We start from the raw sequence: 25,367 nt of genomic DNA, 5'->3' as shown, positions 1-25,367 counted from the left end.
CTAGTAAAAGTTCTCAAATGTTGTTAAAACTATTCAATGTTTTAACAATAGCACTGTTGATAAATTTTGTAAATGTACAACAAGTCTTCGACAATGGATACTCTATGGAAAAAGAAACCCCAATATCGGTGGTAAGTAAAAATAGATTTTTTTTATATAAATTATATTTAAATTCAATGTCTAATTTTATTTATTTGCTTGAAGTCGTTGTTGTCCACCTCTGTCTGAGTATAAAAATAATATAACCAAAAATTATAATGAATTAACCGAAAGAATATCATTGCCATTCATTATTATTTCCTAAGACGACGGACAGACGACATTGAATTATTATGTCTAAATGTCTGTTATTTTGCGTTTGTTTCCGTCATTGTATACAATAGCCAAAATTTGTTATTTTTTGTGCAAAGAATTATAATTTAAAGTTTTCTTGAAGAAAAATAACAGAGGCCTTTGTTACAGTTTTAATTCTGCTTTTATTTCTGTCTAGTATTAAAATTTTAATGACGGTGTGTATAAATAAATATTTATATTGGATTTGCAAATTACACTTTCGAAATTAAAATTTTAAATTGTCTAATATTTTGACTTTAATTTGTTTCATTTTATTTTTGCACCTTCAGCATTTTAATTCCTCATTAATTCTATGACATCAACTTTGTCTCCATTAAGACAATATTATAATTTTAAAATCTCCATTAAAATTATTCTAATTTTTGGTTTCTAATAAATCAAGGGCCTCGGAAATAAATCAAGTAATTTCAAAACGAATTTATAAACGAATTAAATTAAACGGGGTCACGCAAACCAAAAAAAAAAAAAATATAGAGGCAGAACTCGTTTTAAATACCTTGTAACAATAAAATGGAACTCTATTGACGTCAATTAGAGAGAAATTGAATTAAAAAAAGTAAGAATTTTGGCAATACTTGTCTAAAAAAATATCTGAATTACATCATCAGAGATTGAACTACGATACACCAAAATTTGTAATAAAAAATTTTTATAAAAATCAAGTCAGGTGAAAGTGAAGGGTACGTTTCAAACTCTCATTGCACCCATCGTCACTGAACGAATTATTTAGAAAAAATTCCTAACATTGAATATTTTTATAACTTTAAAAAATTATCAATATTTTATATCTTTCTTTATCCACATAGAAGCAACAAAGTTTCTGAAAAATTATTAAGTGTAACAAACGTTTTGAGCCCTCATTCATCCATATTTAGTGAAAATATCTTTGAAAAAATCACATGTTTGAAACATTTTAATATTTTCATAACTTGATAAATAAATAGATAAATAAAATATATGAATAAATAACTTTCAAAAAATATCAGTATTTTTCCGCATTTAAAATATATCAAAATCACAAATAATTTTTCAAAAGTGAACTGATTTCAAAACCATCAACTTGTTTTAAAAAGTCTTAATTAATTATCGCCCTCAGGATGGTGAAAATATAGGGTTGTGTGTATTTATTAATTCCGCATTATAAAAATATAAAGTAAAAAAAAATGATCCAAAAAGTAGTTTTAGAGATGGACAACCCCCAATAACAAATAAATTGTATTTTGAAAAGAAAGAAAGTATTAATCGAAATTCCCTAAAAAAATGATTGAATTACTAAAATTAATATATATAAATGTTTGTGGCTGGAGGTAAAACTTTAGGGTTGTATAAAGGAAAATTTAACATTTTAATAGTTGAAAAAAATATCAATATATATTCTTTCATACTTAAAATATATCAAAATCACTAATAATTTTTAAAAATAAACTGATTCTCAAAAGCATCAAATTGTTTAAAATTTAAAAAAATCAAATTAATTATTGGTCTCAGAAGGGTGAAATTTGGGTTGTGTGTATTTTTCAATTCCGCATTATAAAATACAAGTAAAGAGATGGATAACCCTCAATAACAATAAATTGTATTTTGAAAAAAAAAGAAAGTATTAATCGAAATTCCCTAAACAAATGATTGAATACTAAATTATATATATAAATATTTGTGCTGGAGGTGAAAATTTAGGCGCGAAGAAAAATAATGTGTTTAAAAAATTCTATATTAGAAAATCTGTATATTGTTGTGCGTTATGTTTTTTCTAAAAAAATGTTAATGTATATATGTCGCGATATGAACTTGGTTAAACATTTGAATTCACCGTAAAATCGTTAAACCATTTAGAATTGTCACAAGGAAGAACCAGTATCGGCAGTCGCAACTTGCCTGAAGGCAAAGTGTCCCATACACTACTAGTTCCTTTTCATCACTAAATATATAACTATGTTAAATAATTAATTAATGAATTCTACTATAATCAAACCATAACGCAATGTTATATATATACATTCTACGACACTATCACTTTTTTTTCAAATGGGAATCGACCTTGAATTTCTTCATATATATGTAAATATATATATATATTATATATAATATATATATATATAAATGTCTATATACATGTAAATGTGTATATATTATTTTATTTTTGCATAAATTACGGTTTATTACACGCGCTCGTATACTGGAAACGGTAATGTCTCACCTAAACAACATGTTTGTATGAAAAAAAATGAAAAGTTAATGAACTGCCTCAATTCTAACCTATTTTGGAGGCACGTTTGTGATGAGGATGAATTTGGATGAATCTGATTTCAGAGATGCTTCAGGAAGAAAAAGGACATTTGCTGGTCAAATGTGATCTTCATAATTATTATTATTAAATCATATCGAATAGAATTACTAGAATTGGCAAATAGGTAGACAGGTAGATAGTCAGGTATACATGTAGACAAGTAGCAAGTAAACAGGCAATTTGGTAGAAAAGTGGAAATGGATATAGGTAGACAATTAGGCTAGCATTGGGATAGGCAGGTATGCAGGTAGGCTGGTAAACAATTAGACAGTTAAGCAGATGATAGTTCCTCAGGTAGATAGATAAACGATAGACAAGTATAGAGGTAAACAGGTAAACAAAAAAAACTGGTTAACCAGGTAGATAGAGAAATAGTAGATAGGTGAACAGGTAGAGAAGTAAAAATGAAGACATATAGGCAGGTAGACAGGTAGACATGTAGTGCGTCCTATATAAACCAAAAAATATTTTTGAATCAGCAACATGCCTTGAGGCAAAATGCCACTTACACCCAGTTTAATGGGTGTAAAATGTTTAAAATGAGCTACGAATAATTATAAGTACCAATTTATGAATGAATCAACTGAATAATGTAAAACAATACAATCGACATTTTATAATAAATGCATAAATGAATTAATTTGCTATAATAAATTTGCAATAAGTAGAATGAATTCATGTAATTAATTGTATAAAATTTGTTCATTAGTATAATTATGCAGTTTAAAACTTAAATCGGTATTTTATCATAGGAATTTGGTTATCTAACCACAATTATTTAAACGTTTAAAACTGCATAAACAAATCGTTAAAATTGTAACAAATACCATTAATATAAATGCATACAAATATGTAAATAATAACGATAAAAATAATAGGTACTTACCGAATAATTTGCAGAATAAATAAATAACTGTTTAACACTTTTTATTACCCCTTTTTTGCCATTTTGTCAAAATGGTTGACAGTTTGGCGTTTAAAAATTTTATTAACACTCTAGCGCAAAAAATAACATGTTCATAAAAATTATAACTGTTGCAGTTATTTATACAGTTTTATTGGTGTTTTAATAATAATTTGGAGTTTATACACGCAATAAAAATGTATAATTAACACTTTTCAAAAAAAATTGTTTTTGATTTGACACATAACACACGAAGGAACACGATGGAAAACTTTCAATGATGCCAACTACGGAAAAATTAAACCGCGATAAAAAATTATTTATGAAATAAATTATTTTATTACAATATGAATATTAGATATTTAATATAATAAAAAAATAATCGTATAAATATTTTAGTATATAATTAATTAATAATTATTTTTTATAATTTAATTGCAAGCCTTTAATTAAATTAATTTCAAACTTCGGCGCTATATTAACGGCTAACTTAACGCCAAATAACGGTCGTTAAATTTAAACTAATTTGCAAAGTAGGAAACGTATTTGAAAGTATATTATATTTTTACTATTATATTTACTAAACTATTTGTTTTAAATTATAATTTATTATTTATTATATTATTTGCTAAAATATTCAAAAAAGGCGCGGTACATTTTTATGGGTTATGTTAACCCTAACTGACAGCTAATTTATTAACTTCCCGAAGGAGATGTTTGGTTTATTATATTTTTTGCTACAATTTAAATAAAATATTGGGTAACTTTGTGTGAATTAAATTAAGTAAAGCGTTATCTAATATTTTAATAATGTTTAGAAATAGCATATCAATCCGTTCCTTTGGTAAGTGCTTTTATTTATGAATGTTACTGTTAAAAATTTTATAACTATTTGTAGAATTTTTAAAAAATGTATTTACTTGAATTACTATATTTACGTTACTGCTAGTGTATTCACTAAACTTTTATATTTATACTATACACTAATATTTGTTATATTTACTAAATTATTTGCAAAAATATTCATTCAAGTCCGTTAAAATTTAGGGGTTATGTTAACTTTTACTGCCAATTAATTTATTTATTAATTTTCTTAATAGTTACAATAGAAAATACCAAATTTGCTATTTAATAATTTTGCATAATCATATAAATGTATCTACATGATGAGTCATTTATGATGTTTGTTCATTTATGAGTACACCAAATTGCTTACGATTTGCATACTCATTATATTACTTTATGATTACACATATCTAGATAAAGTTGATCATCTGTTATATTTTTATTTAGGAGGACTTAATTCTGCAGCAGCGTTATCCCTTAGAAGTGCACACGACCAGAACCAAAGATGGATACTTCTTGAAGATGCACAGGATATCACATTCGAAACGTTCTCCTGAGCGAGGAAACAAGCCTGCTGTTTTACTGATGCATGGTTTGATGTTGAGTTCGGCTGATTGGGTCCTCATGGGGGCTGAGAAAGGACTAGGTAAAAGAAATCGTAATATATTATAAATAAACTAATTTATAGTAAAATAGAATATAATGAAGAAAATGTAATTAATAAATTATAGATAGTTACATACAGTATAGAGAAATAGAAGTAAGGCTGTTATTTTTATATAAAGAGTTTATAAATAATATAATTTATGTTTTTATTTATTATACCTCTTGTAATTCTTGAACCGTTCTTCTAATATAAATGAAATCTTTGATAAATTTTGTACAAGATTCATAATTTATAATATTTTTTGTTATAACTAAATTTCAGTTATGTTTTCATGTTGAAATTACTCTATACACCACTATTTTTTTTTATATTTTTGATTTAATATGAAAAATTGTAAATACAAGAATCAAATATGTTTTTTTCATTAGAATCTTATATCAGTTTATTATTGTCTATTAGAATCTTATTGCTAAAAATACAGAAAGTTGTTATCCATACATTTTATCAAAATTAATTGTATCAAAATGCCCCTTACATCTAGTTTTTTTGTATATCTCAGGTTACATTCTTGCGGATGCCGGATATGATGTCTGGATGGGAAATGCAAGAGGAAATATACATTCGAGGGAGCACGAAGTGTACAATCCAAATGCTCCTGAATATTGGCAATTTAGGTAACTTATTGGTAATAGATTTTGCCAGAATATATATATATATATATATATATATATATATATATAAGTAGCATTTTGCCTTCAGGCAAGTTGCACCAAAGAATCGAATTGATCAATTCCAATTGGGATCTTACTTTATGATTCTCAATGACTATATACAATATATATTTAATAGACATTATTTTTATCCAATGATTTTTTCCCCAGTTGGCACGAAATGGGGGTCTACGATCTTCCTGCAATGATTGATCACATTCTTAACGTAACTGGAGAAACAGGAGTCCACTACGTAGGGTACTCTCAGGGTAAATGGATATAATTTTCTCAATTAGTTTTTATTATTTATTTCTTTATTTATTTATTTATTTATTTATTCATTCAACGCCCAAGGCAATAATACAATATAGTTACATTTTGAAGTGTACAAATTATAAAACTAAAGAGATAATATGTGAGAAAATTAGAGTATTAGGAGAGTTTATAGATAGCTTTGTATATATACATAACATTTAATATAAACTACAAATATATAACATTAAATAAGAACTAATAAAACTAAACATTTAATAAACTATAAATTACTGCTTAAGATAGTCTTTTAAGGATAATTTTTCTGGCTTGATTTTTTATATTTGTCACCGACAGACCAAAGATATCAATCTCAGAAGCAAATTATAATAGTTATTTCATTTTAATGCACTTTTATAATACATTATCAATTTTGGAAGAATGTCCTAGAGTAATTCTTTTAATTTGGTGAATTCAGAATCCTTTCCTGATAAAAATTATTCCAATCCGGTGAAAAACCTTAAATGTTTTCTATAAATATATTAATTTTTCAGTATCAGAAGATTTTTACAAACCCTTAGCACTCTTTCCACTGCTTCCTATAAAAAAAAGTTCAAGTTTTAGAATCCTGCCTAGATTTTCCTATAAAATTTATTAAAATATGGTAAATTTTTATAAGTCTTGGCATCTTTTTGTTTGTATTTATTTCTCTATTTTTGTCAAATAATAAACCTTCCGATTTAGTTAATTTTTACAACCCTTATCCCTTCCAGGTTGTCCTGTTTCATCCTTGTATAATATACAACCTGAAAATTACCAAAAGTCTTAACATATTTTTCATATTTATAAATTTTTTTACCACTTTAGTATATTTCTACTATCTTCTTCAGGTTGTACTGTATTTTTTGTAATGGGTGCAGAGCGTCCTGAATACAACAAAAAAATTAGATCCATGCAAGCCTTAGGACCTGCAGCCTTTTTATCCAACACCACCAGTCCGGTGATAAGATTTAGTTTACCGATGATGGACACCTTGGAAGTAAGTAAAAGGATATAAAATAATCAATATAAATTCTGGTGTTTTTTTATTAACTGTTTTGCTTTTTTAGTGGGCATCAGATTGGTTAGGAATGCACGAATTTATGCCAAACTGGGCAATGAAATTCATTTCAACGATGGGTAAGATGTTCTGCGATGACCAGTCCTTGACACAGGATCTTTGCTTGCAAGTGTTCTTCTCTTCGGGAGCCTTTACTTCCAAACATTTAAATTCAGTAAGAAAAAATAAAACATTAAATATTAATAATATTAATATGCACAATGAAATAATAATACTTATAATATGATTTTCATTTTTTTTTTAGACAATGTTACCAAAAATTTTATCATATATGCCTGCTGGTGCTTCTGTGAGGCAAATGTTGCATTTTGGACAAGCCATAAGGACAGGTATGAATTTTTGAAGTAGAACTTTTTTATGCAGTATTGACAAAGATTTTAGTTTGATAGATATTTTTATTTTAATTATAAAAAAAATTAAATTTAATAGAAATATTTACAATTGGTGTATATATTTAGAGCATTTTTTTACTTATCTTCTTACAACTTGAAAATTTTGTTCCGGATATGTTGATTTATTTACTTTAATAAAAACTAGATGAAATTTACTAAAATATAGTATAAGTTGTTATATTTACTTGCATAATAAAATTTTGAGTAAATTTAATTCAAATGCAGAATTTTATATTTTAAAGTTTAGTGGGGTTTAGGACATTTTTTTAGATTTTGCTAAATATTTTGGAAATTTTGTTCCGGACACTTATATATATATTTATATTAGCATAAATTAAATAAAATGTACTAAAATTTAGTACAAATTGTTATATATACTCCAATACTGAAATTTTGAGTATATTTAGTCGAAACGCGCATTTGTATATTCTCCTAACTAGTGATATAAGAATTTTGGACATTTTTTTAGATTTCTGTTAATAACTTGGAAATTTTGTTTCGGACATTTATATATTAGGTTGTCAAATATCTCCCTTCCGCTTTTTTGCTCTTGGTTTATAATACAAAAAGGCGGAAGGGAGATATTTGACAACCTATTATATTTATATTAGCATAAACCAGATAAAATGTACTAAAATTTAGTATAAATTGTTACATATACTTCAATACTGAAATTTTGAGTAAATTGAGTCTAAATGCGCTCTTGTACTTGTAATTCTCCTAATTATATATAATTGGCAATATGAGGATTTAGGACATTTTTTTAGATTCAGTTAAATATTTTCGAAATTTTATTCCGGACATATTTATTTATTTACATTAGTAAAAAGTAGATAAAATTTATCAAAATTCAGTATAAATTGTTATATATGCTTGCATATTGAAATTTTGAGTAAATTTAATTGAAACTCGGAATTATATATTCTGATAGTGCTCTGGGATTCAGGACATTTTTTTAGATTTTGCTAAATATTTTCGAAATTTTCTTCTGGACATATTTATTTATTTACATTACTAAAAACTAGATATAATTTACTAAAAGATAGTACAAATTGTTATATATATATATATTCTAATATCAAAATTTTGAGTAAATTTAGTCAAAACATGTATTTGTATATTCTCCTAACTAGCGATATAAGAATTTTGACCATTTTTTTGGATTTCTGGAAATAACTTAAAAATTTTGTTTCAGTTCAGTTTATTCACATTAGTAAAAACTATTATTATAGATAAATTTAGCCAGCTAATGTTATAAGATTATTGGACATTTTTTCAAATATTTTGGAAATTTTGTTCCGGACATGTTAATTTATTTGCATTAATGAAAAGTAGATAAACTTTACTATAGTTTAGTACAAATCATTATATATACTTACATATTAAAATTTTGAATAAATTTAATCAAAACATCAACATGTATATTCAGCCTGTTAGTATTATAAAACTTGAGAATATTTTTTCAGATTTTTTCAAATAACTTAAAAAATTTAATCCGGGCATGGTAATTTATTTACATCATTAAAAAGTAAATAAAATTTACTAAAATTTAGTATAAAATATTATATATACTTACATACAAAAAATTTTAATAAATTTAGATGAATTAGTTTTTATAACATACCACACACAGTACAAAATTTATGTCTTTTAGTTAATTTTAGTTCACAGCATATAATACTTTTAGTTCGTTCTCAATAATAATAATAATTTTATTATTTCCAGGAACCTTTAGGCAGTTCGACTATGGTCAATCAAGAAATCTGGAAGCATACGGCCAATTACATCCTCCAGAATACGATTTGGCCAAAGTTACGGCCCCTGTGGCCCTTCATTGGAGCCCTAACGACGACTTCACAATGTTAACAGTAAGTAATATAACTAAATTTATAAATAATATAACTGAACTTATAAATTAAATACTAATTCATAAATTTTACAACATCATCAATTACCATCTTATTTTTTTCAGGATGTCCAGATCCTCGGTGACCGTCTGAGCAACCTGATAGGGTACTTTGAGGTTCCTGATCCCTTTTTTACCCATTTTGACTTTTTGTGGTCGAATCGGGTGCATGAACTGGTCTACAAGAGGATCATTGAGATCATTCGCCAGTATTAGATTTTAAGGGAGGATAATGACAGGGCATTAAATTAAAAAATTAAATAGACCAATCTGTTGCACTGATCTTCTGGAAGATAAAGGATAATTTAAATAAAAACAAATAGTTCTAGTTATATAAAATATTAGACAAAGTTGTTACAAATTTAATAATTCATAATATTGTCTAATATTATAATGCCCTAGAACAATTCAAATTGGAATTTGTATAAAAGGTGTTTATAAAATGGGTTTTAATTTGATAAAATGACTTGTTTTGATAAATCTCTCGAATTAATAATAATTATTAATTATTATTTATAATAATAATTATTATTGTAATTAATTATTATTTTTATCGGGATAAATATGTTGTTCATAATTTTTTTTCAGGAAGGTCAGTGCAAAGTTAGACGTTAAGGAATAAACGCTTTAATATGTGATAATTAAAATGTGAATAATGTTAATTTAATTAACAATAAACAAGCGAAAATATTCCAAAAAATTAGACATTTTTAAAAATAATTAAATTTTGAATAAGGACTCGTTAATTTCTTACTTATTTTTAACAAAACTTTCGCAAAATATTTATGAAAATACATTGATAGTAAATAGATAGTTTTTTTTCCAACTAGATAATTATACTTTTTTCATTTTTTTCTAAATTGTTTTTAAAGACATAAATTTTGTTGGAATTTACTATAAACAAATAATTATGCTATCTAGACTATTCTGGATAAATTTAATTGAAGCGCAGAATTGTATATTCTGATAGCACTATGGGATTTAAGACATTTTTTCAGATTTTGCTAAATCTTTTGGAAATTTTGTTCCAGACATATTTATTTATTTACATTAGTAAAAACAAGATAAAATTTACTAAAATTTAGTATAAGTTGTTATATATACTTGCTTATTAAAATTTTGAGTAAATTTAATTGAAACTCGCAATTATATATTCTGATATCTAGACTATTTATTTATTTACTATTAAAACAAAATTTCATTTTAATTTTAAGAAGCGTTTTGTAAACTCAGAAAATGTAAAAATGTTCATCCCGTGTTTTTCAATCTTTTAAGAATTAACAAGTCCTTTTATCAAAATTGTTAATTATTTTATGAACTCATAAGTTATTTAATAATAATTACTATTAAGTTAAAATGTGATGAGATTAGTTAGTTAGTTGTTATTAATATTATTATTGATGGATTGTTAAATAAAGTTTTGTATTTTTATATGAAAAATACTTTTGTATCAAGAATCTTGATGTGTATATATATATATATATATATATATATATATATATATATATATATATAGTTGAAAACTAAAAAGGTTTTTGAGCAGCGCTCTATCCTATAAAAATAAATTATCTTTCTAAAAAACATTTTTAATAGACTTTTATGTGTTTCGAGTCCCAATTGTATAGTGGATAAAACTATAAATAATAATATAACATAAAAAATAATGTACTAAATACTAAATACTACATTTTTTATAATACAAATTATCGACAAAAATATTATAAAGTAAAGCAAATCTAAAGCTAACGATTTTTTAACAACTAATGTGATGTAAATATAAATTTTATTATTAGATTTGTTTTACTTTATAATATTTTTATTGATAATTTTTATTATATAAAATTCAGTATTTAGTAATTATTACATTATTTCTTATATTATTATTTGTATTTTTATCCTAATTGATTTTATCAAATTGAGCCTCGAAAACATATGGAAGTGTATTAAAAGTGTTTAAAATATAATTTAATTTTGTTTCTGAATAGATGTCTGCTGAAAAATCCTTTTTCAATTAACCATCTTAATATATATATATATATATATATATATATATATAATTTCTCTTTATATACGTATACTGGTTTATACATATATTAAAATGAGATAAATATATTGTAAACCTTTAAATTGACGATCAAAACTTTTACTTTGTTGAAGTAAATTTATAAGTAACTGAATTTTGGAGAATAAAAGACATTTGTGAACGGGGGAATAAAATATTTTATTTGATTATTAATTTATATATATATATATATATATATATATATATTTTGAAAAGAAGTTTAACAGCCCTTGTTATACGTTTCGACAATTGATTTGTGTCATCATTCAGTAAACAAGTATAAAAAATCATTGAAAACCGTATATATAAAATGTATTTAAAAAATATAAATAAAAATATAAATAACAAAATATATATAAACATACCACAGGGTGAAAAGCAATTAAACTTATACATCTTAATAAAATATATTTATTTTTAAAATAAACGGAAATTTAACACCACAACAAAATTATAAGAAAGAGAAGAATTCTATTATTTAAATTCATCATGGAGCATGGAGCATTTGTTATTTATTATGTATATATATTTTTTATATATTTTTTTATATTCTGTTTTCTATTACTTATATATCTGTATATCAGAGTACTCAATGATGACACACATCAAGTGTAGGAACGTATAAAATGAAGAAAATATTTTTTTTACTTATAAGAAAAAACTATCAAGATATATTTATTTATTTATTTATTTTCAGTACACAATGCTTTCAATTTATATGCATCGAAGTATAAAATCAAAAGGTCTGTTTTTTTTTAATTATTTTTTTTGTTTCATATATTTATTTAATAATTCTAATTAATTATTTTCAGTTTATTAATATATACATACATTAATATGTACATATTAATGCAAATATATAAAAATCCAATAAGGTTCCCATATTACTTCTTTTATAAATTTGATTCAAACTCGAAACAGTCTTTCTCTTATATAATTATAATATGATTCCAGTTGGATTTTGCTAAGAATTTAGTTCTCTTTGTAGCGACCAAGTATTAGGGTAGCAGCAGCGTCTATGGAAAGACATATATTTATTATATATGTGTGTGTATTGTGTAGTGATAGTAAATACATGAATAAATCTATTAAGGAATCCATCGACATGGTAGACATATATAAAGTGTAAAGTGTAAAGAGATTGATTTTGCGAACATTTTGGTATTACGTGATCCATTCTACTAGGAGCGCAGACGCCTCTTCGTCGATTGTGAGGTAAGATTTTAAATATATTAAGGAGTCCATACACTGCATAATAAATACAAAGGGTGTGTAGATAGTTAGGATTTTATTGTTGATAAATAATGATTACTTTGACTTGTGTTTTGATTAATTAATTGAAAAAGGAAATATAAATATAATAGAGACTGTTTTTGGAAGTATGGATATACAGAAGTTGTAAAATGCGTAAAGTTCTCGTGAATTTTGTTAGAGAAAGTATATATTGTTATACATCAGTTTATAGTAAATTTTATTGGTTATATAACCGTATCATTTGTTTAGTACACTTTCATAAAATTTTTCTGTGCAAAATTTAATTCAATCGTGCGTAAAATGCTGATCTACATTTTTATGCTAAATTTCTCATAAATTTTGTTAAATAATGTATATATATTATTATATATCATTTGGTTGAACATTTTATTGTTTATTTAACGCCCTTAACTATTTTTTAACTTTCATATAAATTTTCTTTGCTTTCCACGACTTCTGATTTTAGACTGATCAGATATATAAAGATTTTATACTGACTGATAATATAAAGTATGAAATAATAGATTGCATTTGAATTGAATTGTAATATTAAATGTGTCTCAAAGCATTTGTTAAACTTTTTTAATTGATATTCGAGTCGAGACACATGATGAGTGTTAGAAATCTTCTGCAAGATTTATGTACGATATATGTTTGTTGATTATAAATTAATGTCTAAAATGACTTGAATAAATATATTTATATTTATATTGTTGATAATAATTTAACATCCACGTTTAAAAAATCGATCTATAGTGTTTTTTATATATATTACTGGAATTTATAAATGAAATACAATGAATAAAGTTTAAATAAATTATATTTGAAAAGAATTGTATATGGTAATACCATCAACTTTGATTTACATGAGGCAACACTACTGCTGCAGTAATATTTTTGTAGTGAAATTAACTATTAGCATTTAATATAATTTTAAAATTCTAACAGTTCATATTGATAGTAACTTTTATCAGTAAAACAGTATCATTTTGCTTTAAAAATAGAGTTTAGTTTACTAAATAAGTTCTTCGTGTGTTTAAATTGTATTAAATAATATTTATATATTCAGAATGTTATAAAAGCTGATGACTTTTATTAATTTAAGTAAAACATTGTGGAATTTATTATTGCTTAGGTTACATATTTAAAAAGGTAATAAATTGAAAAAATAAATACAAATTTATCAATTAAATTAAAAACAAAGTTGTAAGCTTACAAGTGGCTGTTTTGATAGTCCTATTTGATAATAATAGACAAATTTTATAAAAAGAATGTGTATTATAAATATAATTTTCAATCACTCAAAATTTACATACAAGACCTAATAATTTAAATATAAAACTGTCAATTTTGTATATACAAACAATTTTGATAAGATACATATATCTATAACATTTTAAACAATTTCATCTTTCTCCTCATCCTTTTTCTCTTCCTCAACTTTTCCTTCCCCGCTTCCATCAGCATTGGCAGCAGAATCCTCAGAAACCTTCTTCAAACCATCAGCGTATTGGAACTCTGGACTGTTTTCATATTCGCACATATCTAAAGCAATCTCACAGCTTTCCTTAACAACTCGCTTTTCATCCTTAACAAACTTATTCAAGATCTCCATGCATTCGTCATTGGCGATTGCACCTAGTGCTTCTGCACATTCGTGGCGCACCATTTCATTTTCTGCAGGGTCTTCTAGGGATGTTTTGAGACAGGGGACGCTCAGAGGATTTTGCAATTGGCCGAGGACGAAGGCGATTTCGTGACGGAATAAAGCACTTTTAGCCTTCAAACCTAAAAGGAAATTATTAGATATTGATGGAGGAATGTATGTGAATAAGCACTGTCCTACCTTCTCCTAAAGCTAGTATACTGTCTTCGGTCCGCAAATTTCTCAAAGTAAACATGGCTCTATACCGGTTGAATAATGTCTCAGATTCATCCAGTAATGTCTTTTTTAAAGCCTCAACATCCTTTTCAGTATCACACGGACTTGGGTCTACGGAGGAATAAATGTTTTTGGACAGATCTTTGTTATTATCTTCATTTTCAAGCCACTTGAGCCTATCTAACGCTATTTGGCATGTTTCTGAAACCTCGATTATTGGGTCGTCTAAGTACTTTTCTAAGATTTCTTTTACTTCTGGGGAACCTATTGCACCTAATGCCTCACCTGAGGAAATAAAAATCATGTACACTGTGCCTGTATCTAGGTGTATTATTTCTTACCGGCTTCGTGTCTGACCATAGGTTCTTGTGCAGTATCTTCCAGAACCTTCACCAAATAAGGTATAGCCTTTTCATCCTGCATTTGTCCCAAACAATACGCCAATTCATGTTTCAAGAGCGCCGACTCATCTGCAAAAGCCTCATTGATACACTCCAATGAGATTTCTCCTCCAATGTTCTTCAATGTAAACAATGCTCTGAATCTTTCCTTCAAAGGGCGCTCCTTGTTGCACAAAATTTTACCGATATTTCTAATACTTTCTGCCTCGACAATCATTTTTAATTATTTGTGCAAATGTTAACCTCGAATATAATTGACACTTGTTGTAAACACGAGGCGATGACAGATTTGAATTGCGTGAAGTTGGTTGTACGATATTTTTATAATTCAGCGCGAGATTCAAAATCGTTTTTTCGGAGCGCGTTTTTAACTATTCAGTGCTGAAATTGAGTTTCATTTGTTTATATGGATTGAAAAACAATGAAAAATGATTGTTTGTCGTAGGCTTTGTAAAATTATTTTGTTCTTGCTTGTGCTATAGTAAGCTGTGACAATAAAATCAAATGAAAATATAAAACAAACATTTCATGTGTTTAAAAAAGTATAAAGTGCTTATCACAATTTTTTGTTTATAACTTTGAATAAATGTAAGTAACAACATTAGCTGATATTCAGTCGTTATAGATTATATTTATTATATATACAACATTAATTTTTTGTATGGAAATCATTTACTAGTGACTTTAATTATATAAAAGTAAAACAACCCTACATTTTTTAAAAAAATCTGCTTACAATAAGACTATTGTTCCATATAAAAACCTGAATATTTAACATCTAACTATTCTCTAATTTGAACTATCTCTTTTGCCTTTTTGCCTCATTTTTATATTTCAAAATTGCGTTGCCCCCAACAGTCTTCTCGAGTTCTCAAAGCTTAGCCAGAATGTTAAAGACCATGGTGCCATTCTTATCCACACCGGCAAAAAACCTCAAAAATAAGACAAATTAATAATGAATCATATATTAAGGTTTAAAACATCCTTACCTTTGTACAAAGCAAAAAATCCTTCTTTAGAAACAGTTTGCCTCAAACAGTCTATTGAGTTCTTGTAAAGAAGTCCACTAAAACAATTAACATCGTTAAAACCAAACATAAAATATATATTTCACACATTGATGTAAAGAATTATGACTATGATAAATTGTTATTTTATGAAATGTGTGTACGAACAACATTCGGTGACATAACTGCCTCACTTTCCATGTGCGTCTGTAGGCTGGTTCATGACTCTAGTTTTAACAACGTCTGCTGGTGTTCCCGCACAAGCAGCAACCAGTCCTGAACAAATGCTACTGAATATATGGACTGTGTGTGAATCTGGTAGATCCGTGTTCATTAATAGTGTTCTTTTTACCGAATCATATGTAGTTAAATCACCTAGGTAATAAAGAAGTAATAATGATTTTATTGTATAATTATATATATATATATATATATATATATATATATTTATATATATATTTATTTATATTTACCTAAATTGACTAGAGCTGCTCTTTGAACGTTCGGTACTGAACCTTTCCACAAACCACGTACACCACCAGATTTAACAATTTTTTGAAAAGCATCGTGAGCTCCTGATACTCTTTGAGGTAAACCCAAAAGTCTCCTAAAAACCAGTATGATGTAAACACATCTGAAGACTACATATTATGTTACAATTACCTTTTGCCTTCCATTTGGACATGAACTTTGACTAAATCTGCAGGCGATGCCAAAAATTGAGCCAAAGCTCCTGCAGATACACCACCTGGATCAAAAACTAGTTGTAGATAAAAATCTACAATATACCAACCAGTTGTCGACAACTAGATCTATTACCTAAAGCGCTTTTCCAAACAGGAAAAGTCTTTCCATCAGCATTCTTCTTCAACACTTTGTCCCTTAAGGTTTCGTAAGTCACCATTCGGACACCAGAATATATCACATGTCTGTACAAAGCGGGTGCTACGCCCCTCCAAAGGGCTGTTGGGCCTTCTTCTCGTATTATGCCAGTGGCAGTTGATAGCATTCCACGATATTTAATCTGGAAATAAAAATATAAGTTTGAAATTGCGGAAAAATATGGAAAATAAAGATAGTCTTACATTGGCAGTGGTCAGTTTGCTGGCGGCTTCGCCTTGAATTTGGAGGCGAGTTTTGGTCAAATCCAAAGGATAGGTTGCTGAAAAAGTAAAAAAACATATTTATATTAAAAAATGACTTGTTTGGGTCTTATATATTATTTAAATTAAGTCTTGGTAAGGCCGCTGAGACATTTTCAAAACAACTGGAAAACTTTCAAAAGGGCAAGGTTACCATCGATAAAACATAGATTGCATCAAATTATTGAACGATTCCTAATATATTATATAATCACTAATACACATAATTATCATAGTAATTAACAAAATAATTTATTTTAAATAAAATCTTGTTAGGAGTTTTCTATCTGAATGAACTCGTACTGAGCCAAAAAATTGTGGATAATCAACCTCACACAATTTAATCTTTAATGTCGAGTTTCGAGTATACCATGTAGCTTTAGGAGCTTTTGCTGTTAGAAAAAGTTGTAGATTATTTAATTTTGCACAAATTTGCCGAATATTTTATTTATTTTACATAAACCATTCAAAAGTTACAAATGATACAATAAATAAATGCACAATAAAGTTGACCTAGAGCGAATTAAAAATCGCAAGTAATTTATTTTAAAATATAATTATTTTTGCTTAATTAGACAATATATATGAATGTTATAAATTTATATATATATATATATATATATATACATATTTATATATGGTTCGTGAATGAGTCATTGAAATTCCAAGCAACTATGAAAGTGTAAAAATATTTCTTAAAACCGGTCAGGCTATTATTTAACCGATTATATATATATATATATATATATATATATATATATATATATATATATATATATATATATATATATATATATTATATTTTATTAAATTAAAATGTATAATAAATTTATCTAGGAACTTTTGTTGTAAGAAAAAGTTGAAAATTATTCAATTTTTAACTAAGACTTCAAACAAGCTTTTTTATTTGATAATTTAAACAAGTGACTGAAATATTTTAGGACTTAATTTATACAAATTTGAAATCATATAAAGATGAAATCATAATTTATCATTTTAATAGAAAAATATATCAGAATCCCATACGTTATCAGATCCGTCAGTTTTCAAGAAATTCGTAATACTTTCTATTAATTCAAGATAAAATTTTATCAAATAATATTGATTTTATCAAACATATTAGTTTAAAAAATAAAATTTGTATGTATAAATAATATATAATAGGGCAACTAGTAAAATTATTAATATAAAATTAATGAATATATTAAACTAAACATGACATTTTCTATATTCGGCTTGGTTTTGTTAATATGTTATCAATATACATATATAAAATGTTATATCGTTGAAAAGATAATAAAATTATCTACGTGTTCATTTAGGAAACAATCTCGAAACAAGATTATTTAAAAATTTGATGTGAACTTTGAAAATCAATAAATTTTACAAACTGGAAAATGAAGAACATCCGGGCGACTTTAGTCACTTTAGGAAACGCACGGGAATTAACATTCATTTATTAAATTATTAATAACTTCTAAACTATTTGTCGGATAAAAATAGTGTATATGGCTAATTTGTACAAAATTAAATAACTAATAACTTTGTCTAACAACAAAAGACTCTACAGCAACCCGGTATACTCTAAAATTGAAATTGAAAATTTGCAAATCGATTTAACTCTCACATGGCTCAGGATTAATATGACTGTGGTACAAATATTCGTTGCATCGTTTGTAACTTTTAAAATTATAGTTATAGTAAATAAATAGTATATTTGGCAAATTTGTACAAAATTGAATAATCCATGATATTGTCTAACATTATAATGCTCTACAACAACTTTGTATACTTTAAAATTGCAACTAATAAAAATCAAATTATTAGAGACCTACAGAGGAGGTACAATTATTCATTGCATCGCTTATAACTTAAAATATTTGTGGTAAACAAATAGTATATTTGGCAAATTTGTACATAATTGAATAATTTGTAATATTGTCTTATATTATAATACTCTACAACAACTCGTTATACTTTAAAATTGGATTTGAAACTTTGCAAATTTATTGGACGCTATGGCTTACTAATCCTTATCATTTTTAAGACAAACAATGGGCGCAAATATTTGTTGCATCGTTTGTAACTTTTAAAATATTTGTGCAATATAAATAGTATATATAGGAAATTTGTACAAAATTAAATAATCTACAGTATTGTCTAACATCATAATACTCTACAATTACTAGAAGTACCCTTAACGTGGCTTAAAATCAGGCCTAAATAAATCCATTACCTTAATAATAGGTAATTTCTATTTTTTCCCAATGGCACAACAATTATTTCCTTAAGGCTTTTCGAAATCTATTTCGATCCAATCCATCTGGTCTTTTAAATGAAATCTCGATTTAAAACCAATGTAAACATTACCAGTAAAATCGATGTTAGTTAAGAAGTTTCTGTTTAACTAACAACGAACTATTAATAGCAAAACGCGGACTATTTTCGCTGTGTTCGCTTTTAAAATTTAGACTTTGTAAACAGATATTCGCAAAATTGGGCCATTTATTAGTCGGTAATAAAATATATATAAATAATCCATATGTTTGTTTTTTAAAAGTTTCAAAATTTAAATTTTATAAGCAGCCATACGGCAAAGACTTAAGGCTTAAGCGTTGTAACAAGAAATTCTATCTCCTCTAGTAATTTGATTTTATAATTTTTATTTGCAATTTTAGAGTATTATAATGTTAGACAATATTGCAGATTTTTTAATTTTAAACAAATTTGCTAAATACACAAAATATATTGCACAAATAGTTTAAAAGTTATAAACAATATAACGAAAAAGTGCACCTCCTCTATATGCCTTAAAAGTTGTGAGCGTTATTAGGGCGGCTTTAAATTTTTGCAATTTTTTTAATTACAATTTTAAAGTATACAGAGTTGTTATAGAGCATTATAATGTTAAACAATATTGTAGATTATTGATTTTTGAACAAATTTCCTATATATACTATTTATATTGCACAAATAGTTTAAAAGTTATAAACAATATAACGAAAAAATGCACCTCCTCTATATGCCTTAAGAATTGTGAGCGTTCATAACATGTGGCATTAATTTGATTTTATGATTTTAATTTACAATTTCAAAGTATACCGAGTTGTTGTAGAGCTTTATAATGTTAGACAATGTTGAAAGTTATTTAATTTTGAACAAATTTCTCAAACACACAAATTATATTGCAACAGATTCAAAGTTATTAAGGATGCATCAAATATTTGCGCCCATCGTTTGCTTTAAAAAATGATAAGGATTAGTAAACCGTAGCGTCAAATTGATTTGTAACATTTCAAATCCAATTTTAAAGTATACCGAGTTGTATAATATTAGACAATGTTATAGATAATTCAATTTCTCATATCATTAACATCAAACAACCTGTTCAAAAGTTACAAGAGATTTAATAAATAAAAGTAACAAAAACACCAGAAGTCAGAAATCTATGTAGTTTTTACTGATTTTTCAAAGTGGATTATTTTGAGTTTGAAATAAATATTTTTTTGAAATTAGTTTACCTATTTCTGCAATACTGGCAGCCACTACAGACACCATATAAGTGCACCACATGGTGTCAGCCCAATTGTAGGGCTTCAGCTGTTTAAATTCCTCAGCCATTGCTCTTCTTTAGGAGCCCTAAAAATTAATAATATAATATATAAATAATATAAAAAATAGTATATAATATAATATAAATAAATTAATTATTATGGTGTTAAAATTACAAACAATAGTGTGATATAAGTAATAATTAAGTAATACAGAAAAGATACAAGTGTCAATATAAAAATATAATTAAGATTTTAATCAATAAAAATGTTTCCTACAAAGTTGTTCAGAATTTTATCATCTATAAATATCTCGAAGACTGAATTTAGATATTTTTATCGGTTTTGGAATTATAAATAAAAATGTATGAAAATGTCCAGACGTGCCGAGTTCGCAAGGACAAAGTCTTGCCAATTCAAAATTTTAGTATGAAAAAATCTTAAAATTGTTTATCTTTAGAATTTCTAATATTGTAGAAAATGTTGTTAATAAATAAACAAATTATCGTTAAAATTCAGAAAAATCTTATTGAATTATTTTCATCAATATAATTTAGTTTCAAAATATATAAAAATATTATAAAAATTCAAAACACTGGAAGTTTCATTTAAATTTTAAAAATTGGAAAATGTTGAATAAATTTAAATTTTCAAGAATATATATTTATATATATATATATATATATATATATATATATATATATATATATAAATATATACTTATATATTAAAAAATAAATATTTATTTTATTACTAATACATTGATTATCGAGTTTTCTCCAATCTCCTGTTAATCTATTTGAATATGAGAAATGTGATAAAATTTTATCTTTGATAAAGATATTATTATATATGTTTAGTCATAATTTTAAGACTAATTCATACAGAATTTAAAAGGGTATTTAGAAATTTTATCGAGAAACAAATTCTTAAAAGTAAATTTTACTAAAACATTGAATTTTGAAATAATGATGTATACTATTTTGTAAATAAATTAAGATGAAAGTTACAACTGTTAAGTAAAAATTCAAAATTTCATTAAAAATCTGTCTTTTTTCTCTATATATACTTATATATAAATTATTTATATATAAAAATAAACAATTTTTAAGACTTTAAAAAACTGTTTATTAAAAATTTTTAATACCAAAATTTAAAATTAGATTTGTTGCCTCATCGTTAATGTGAACCTAGCGTTTTTAACATTTTTATTTATAATTCCAAAACCGATAAAAATATCTAAAATCAGTCTTTGAGAAACTTATTGAATATTAAATTCTAACTAACTTTTTCTAATATTACAACTTTGTAGGAAGCATTTTTATTGATTAAAAATTCTATTGAATTTGACTTCAACAAATAATTTTCTTATATTTTTTCTCTATTATATTATGTAATATTTTCTGATACTTGGTAAGTAATTTTTAAAAAATTTTAGAATGATAAAAAATATTAAATCAAAATTTATAATACAAAGTTATAACTGTATTTTTTATAATTTATATGTAATGCAATTTTTTTCATATATTTTTCTTGTATTTATTACATAATTTGGAATGTGTTCTTCCTTGCATGTACTACTTCTTTGTATGAATGATGACACAAATCAAGTGTCGAAACGTGTATAAATAAAAAAGAATAGTCAATACTATTTTTTTTAACTTCCCGTAGGGTAAGTTATAGTAATCGCAAAAAAATCAAAAATGAAAATTTTTATATATCTTTACGTTTCAGAGGTTTCTGAATATTTTGGCATACCTTAGAAAAAATGGATGTATGTGTGTGTGTGTGGTGTGTGTGTATGTATGTATGTATGTATGTATGTATGTATGTATGTATGTTTGTACGTGTGTGTATGTATGTGCGGATACAAATTTCGTCGACGATTTCGGGAACACGGATCAACCGATTTGAATAATTCAAAAAACATTCAATTCGCATTGATAAGGAGACGTGCTGATTAGTTTTTGGCGAAGGCAGGTCTAGCCGTTCCGAAGATACGGGGCAAAAAGTGCCGAAAACGGTAACTCAGTTTTTAAGAGAACCGAGCATTCGATTTGAATAATTCAAAAAACATTTCACTTGTATTGACAAGGTGAATAATCGATAAAATTTTCATGATGGTAGGTCTAGCGGTTTCGGAGATATGGAGGAAAAAGTAAAAAAATGAGCCATTTGGCGGTCAAAAATGATCATTAGACATATGCACATCAAATTATCAGATATTTTATAGAGATTTTAACAATCAGTATACATTTTGTTAACATTCCTATGGGTTCCGTACCAATGCTTATGCGTTAGACAGCGACGCGGCGCTTACGCGCTTTATATTTTGTCCTTATGCAGTTAAAGCAGTACGATTGCTTTGAAAAAAAAGTTCAGATCTTCCACAATATGTCAAAATAAAGAAAAAAAAATTTTTTTTCAAAAAAAAAAAAATTTAAAAAAATTTAAAAAAAAAAAATTTTTTTTTTTTCAAAAAAAAAATAATTTTTTGTTCAATTTATAGTTTCTCAAAAATCTTATTTTTTCAAAGTAAATTTTTTTCAAAAATGTTAATCGTTTTTAAAAAAATAATAATTTTTGGTACGGGAAGTTCCAGCAATTTGCCTTAAGGCACGATGCCTTAATTGCCTTAAGACAGAATTCCACTTACAGCTAGTTAATTTGATGAGTTTATATCAAATGTATATATGTATATATATTATATATATATATATATATATACATATATATTTAATTATTTATTTATTGCTAAAAATGATAAATCGTATCACGTCACAAATGTGACGTATTTCCAACGTCATAACCTTATTAAGAAAATGCAAAGCATTAAATAACAACAAATAAAAACTTAAAACAAATATACAAATACAAATTCCAATCATATTTAAAATACTCAAAACAATAAATAATAATATTATAAATTATTAACAAACAATATCGAACACAATTTGACAACATAACCTCTCAAATAAAACAAATACCACATACCTGCTGCTAAATAAATAAAAAACAGTATCTATCCATTAAAAACACCACTGAAACAAATTTAAAACACTTTATAAATTTATTTATTATTCTAAACAACAGTTGTTTATTAATTATTTAAATCATTAATTTAAGTGTCACAACAAAGGAATGTTAAACATTAAATATAAAAAGATTAAAAAGAATTTAACTATTCAAGTGACATGCATTATTTTAAAAAGACTAATAATGAAATGGCGTGAAATCGAGGAATTTGTTGGATTTTTCGAATATTTCATAATATTCATAGTAAATAGTACAAATCGTGGTATTTTTATCAGAATTTTTGGTCTACGCATAATCGGATTAGAGGAAAGGCCGGGGACCGGCTTATTCAAAAATGAGAATACATAATAATTAATAAAAATTAAATACTTACTCTCAGTATATTTGGTAAAATTTTTGTGAGCTTTTCTGTACTGATGGAATTGAGAATTATCCTTGCATCAATTTGGTCTTTTGCAATCGCCATTGAACAATTGTTAGTTTTTATAAATCCATTTTCTATTATCCTCATATTAAAAAGTATAACTTCTTTGGTGTAGAAGGGCTATTTTATATATTAAATACAAAAATCAAACATAACACACATTATTTCTAGAACTTTTTCTTCAGAAAGTTAATAAGAACAAATGTCAGTTACCAAATATCAGTTACAATCCGCCATTTTGTCTAATGACGCTTTTGCCAACAAAAATAGCTAAAATAAATATACAAATTTTCGAAATTATTTCTCTTAATTATCTACAATAGTAATTATCTATAACTGTAAATATGCCTATCACTAACAGAAGAAGTTTAGATATTAAAAATATTATATTTTAACAATTTTGTTCAACAAATTTGAAATTTTCAAAGCACATTAATTCCACGTTGGCAACACCAACGTTTTTCCAATTTACTAATAAATTTTATATTGTATAGACTTAATTAATTATTTAGCTATTCATCAATACGAGTTCAATAACAGAAAAAGTCTAGTTAATAAAAATATTATATTTTATTAATTTTGTTGAATAAATTTGAAATTTCCAAAGCGCACCAATTCCACGTTGGCAACCAATTTTTCAAATTTAGTAAAAAATTATATATTAGATATTCATCAATACGAGTTTAATAATAGAAGTTGTTAGATAATAAAAATATTATATTATAATAATTTAATCAACCAAAAATGAAATTTCCAAAGCACGCCAATTCCACGTTAGCAACACAGTTTTTCAAATTTAGTAAAAAATTATATGTTGTATAGACTTAATTAATTATTTAGTTATTCATCAATAACAGAAGAAGCCTAGTTAATCAAAATATTATATTTTAACCATTTTTTATGCAAATTTGAAAATTTCAAAACACACCAATTTCACGTTGGCAACACAGTTTTTCAAATTTACAAAAAAAATATATGCTGACATAGTAAAATATTGTAATTAAATTATTTAGTTATTCACTTATACGAGGTGAATAACAGAAGAAGTTTAGTTAATAAAAATATTATATTATAACAATTTATTTAATAAAATTTGACATTTTTGAAGCATATCCGGTTTACTCAGATGCTAGTAACACTATTTTTTAAATTTACAAAAATATTATAAGCTGTTTTTCAGTCACAGTAAATTATTGTAGTTTAATTATTTAACTAGTCATTAGTTCGTGT

At 25.5% G+C, this 25,367-nt stretch overlaps 3 protein-coding genes across 4 annotated transcripts in view; 1 reads left to right on the top strand and 2 right to left on the bottom strand.

Annotated features, from left to right (window-relative positions):
• Window positions 1–25,367, top strand: part of LOC113374027 (lipase 3-like) — a 68,950-nt gene continuing 43,583 nt past the window's right edge. Inside the window, exons 1-7 of the mRNA XM_026614275.1 lie at window positions 1–131; window positions 4,839–5,037; window positions 5,558–5,672; window positions 5,880–5,977; window positions 6,851–6,999; window positions 7,070–7,234; window positions 7,325–7,396. Of these exons, the coding sequence (XP_026470060.1) occupies window positions 18–131; window positions 4,839–5,037; window positions 5,558–5,672; window positions 5,880–5,977; window positions 6,851–6,999; window positions 7,070–7,234; window positions 7,325–7,396 (912 nt within the window). The 5' untranslated portion in view covers window positions 1–17. The remainder of the gene's footprint in view (window positions 132–4,838; window positions 5,038–5,557; window positions 5,673–5,879; window positions 5,978–6,850; window positions 7,000–7,069; window positions 7,235–7,324; window positions 7,397–25,367) is intronic.
• On the bottom strand, window positions 14,091–15,225 carry LOC113374028 (deoxyhypusine hydroxylase). The gene is made up of 3 exons (XM_026614276.1): window positions 14,918–15,225; window positions 14,541–14,861; window positions 14,091–14,482 (listed from the first exon to the last, which is right to left on the bottom strand). The coding sequence occupies exons 1-3, from the start codon at window positions 15,192–15,194 to the stop codon at window positions 14,091–14,093; spliced, it is 990 nt and encodes a 329-aa protein (XP_026470061.1). The 5' UTR covers window positions 15,195–15,225.
• On the bottom strand, window positions 15,713–23,755 carry LOC113374029 (mitochondrial uncoupling protein 4). 2 transcript variants are annotated; one of them, XM_026614278.1, is made up of 9 exons: window positions 23,672–23,755; window positions 20,648–20,765; window positions 17,070–17,146; window positions 16,804–17,008; window positions 16,648–16,732; window positions 16,458–16,591; window positions 16,179–16,359; window positions 15,967–16,043; window positions 15,713–15,909 (listed from the first exon to the last, which is right to left on the bottom strand). In XM_026614278.1, the coding sequence occupies exons 2-9, from the start codon at window positions 20,745–20,747 to the stop codon at window positions 15,812–15,814; spliced, it is 957 nt and encodes a 318-aa protein (XP_026470063.1). In that variant the 5' UTR covers window positions 20,748–20,765; window positions 23,672–23,755; the 3' UTR covers window positions 15,713–15,811. The 2 variants fall into 2 exon arrangements, 1 of the variants encoding a protein (XP_026470063.1); XR_003366933.1 differs by having other exon boundaries at window positions 15,875–15,909; window positions 16,153–16,359.

The sequence above is a fragment of the Ctenocephalides felis genome, unplaced genomic scaffold (assembly GCF_003426905.1).
Source record: "Ctenocephalides felis isolate EL2017-DRISC unplaced genomic scaffold, ASM342690v1 CF-g0.4_SCAFFOLD_01604, whole genome shotgun sequence".
Classification (NCBI taxonomy): domain Eukaryota; kingdom Metazoa; phylum Arthropoda; class Insecta; order Siphonaptera; family Pulicidae; genus Ctenocephalides; species Ctenocephalides felis.
This window is presented reverse-complemented; position numbering and strand designations above follow the sequence as displayed.

Bases quoted from the DNA above. Each gene is read 5' to 3' on its own strand.
- LOC113374028 (XM_026614276.1), bottom strand. From the start codon at position 15,194: ATGATTGTCGAGGCAGAAAGTATTAGAAATATCGGTAAAATTTTGTGC. The intron at 14,862-14,917 runs GTAAGAAATAAT...TTATTTCCTCAG, and splicing joins TATGGTCAGACACGAAGCCG to GTGAGGCATTAGGTGCAATA. The intron at 14,483-14,540 runs GTAGGACAGTGC...ATTTCCTTTTAG, and splicing joins TATACTAGCTTTAGGAGAAG to GTTTGAAGGCTAAAAGTGCT.
- LOC113374029 (XM_026614278.1), bottom strand. From the start codon at position 20,747: ATGGCTGAGGAATTTAAACAGCTGAAGCCCTACAATTGGGCTGACACC. The intron at 16,592-16,647 runs GTAATTGTAACA...ACTGGTTTTTAG, and splicing joins GTCCAAATGGAAGGCAAAAG to GAGACTTTTGGGTTTACCTC. The intron at 16,360-16,457 runs GTAAATATAAAT...TTTATTACCTAG, and splicing joins AGCAGCTCTAGTCAATTTAG to GTGATTTAACTACATATGAT.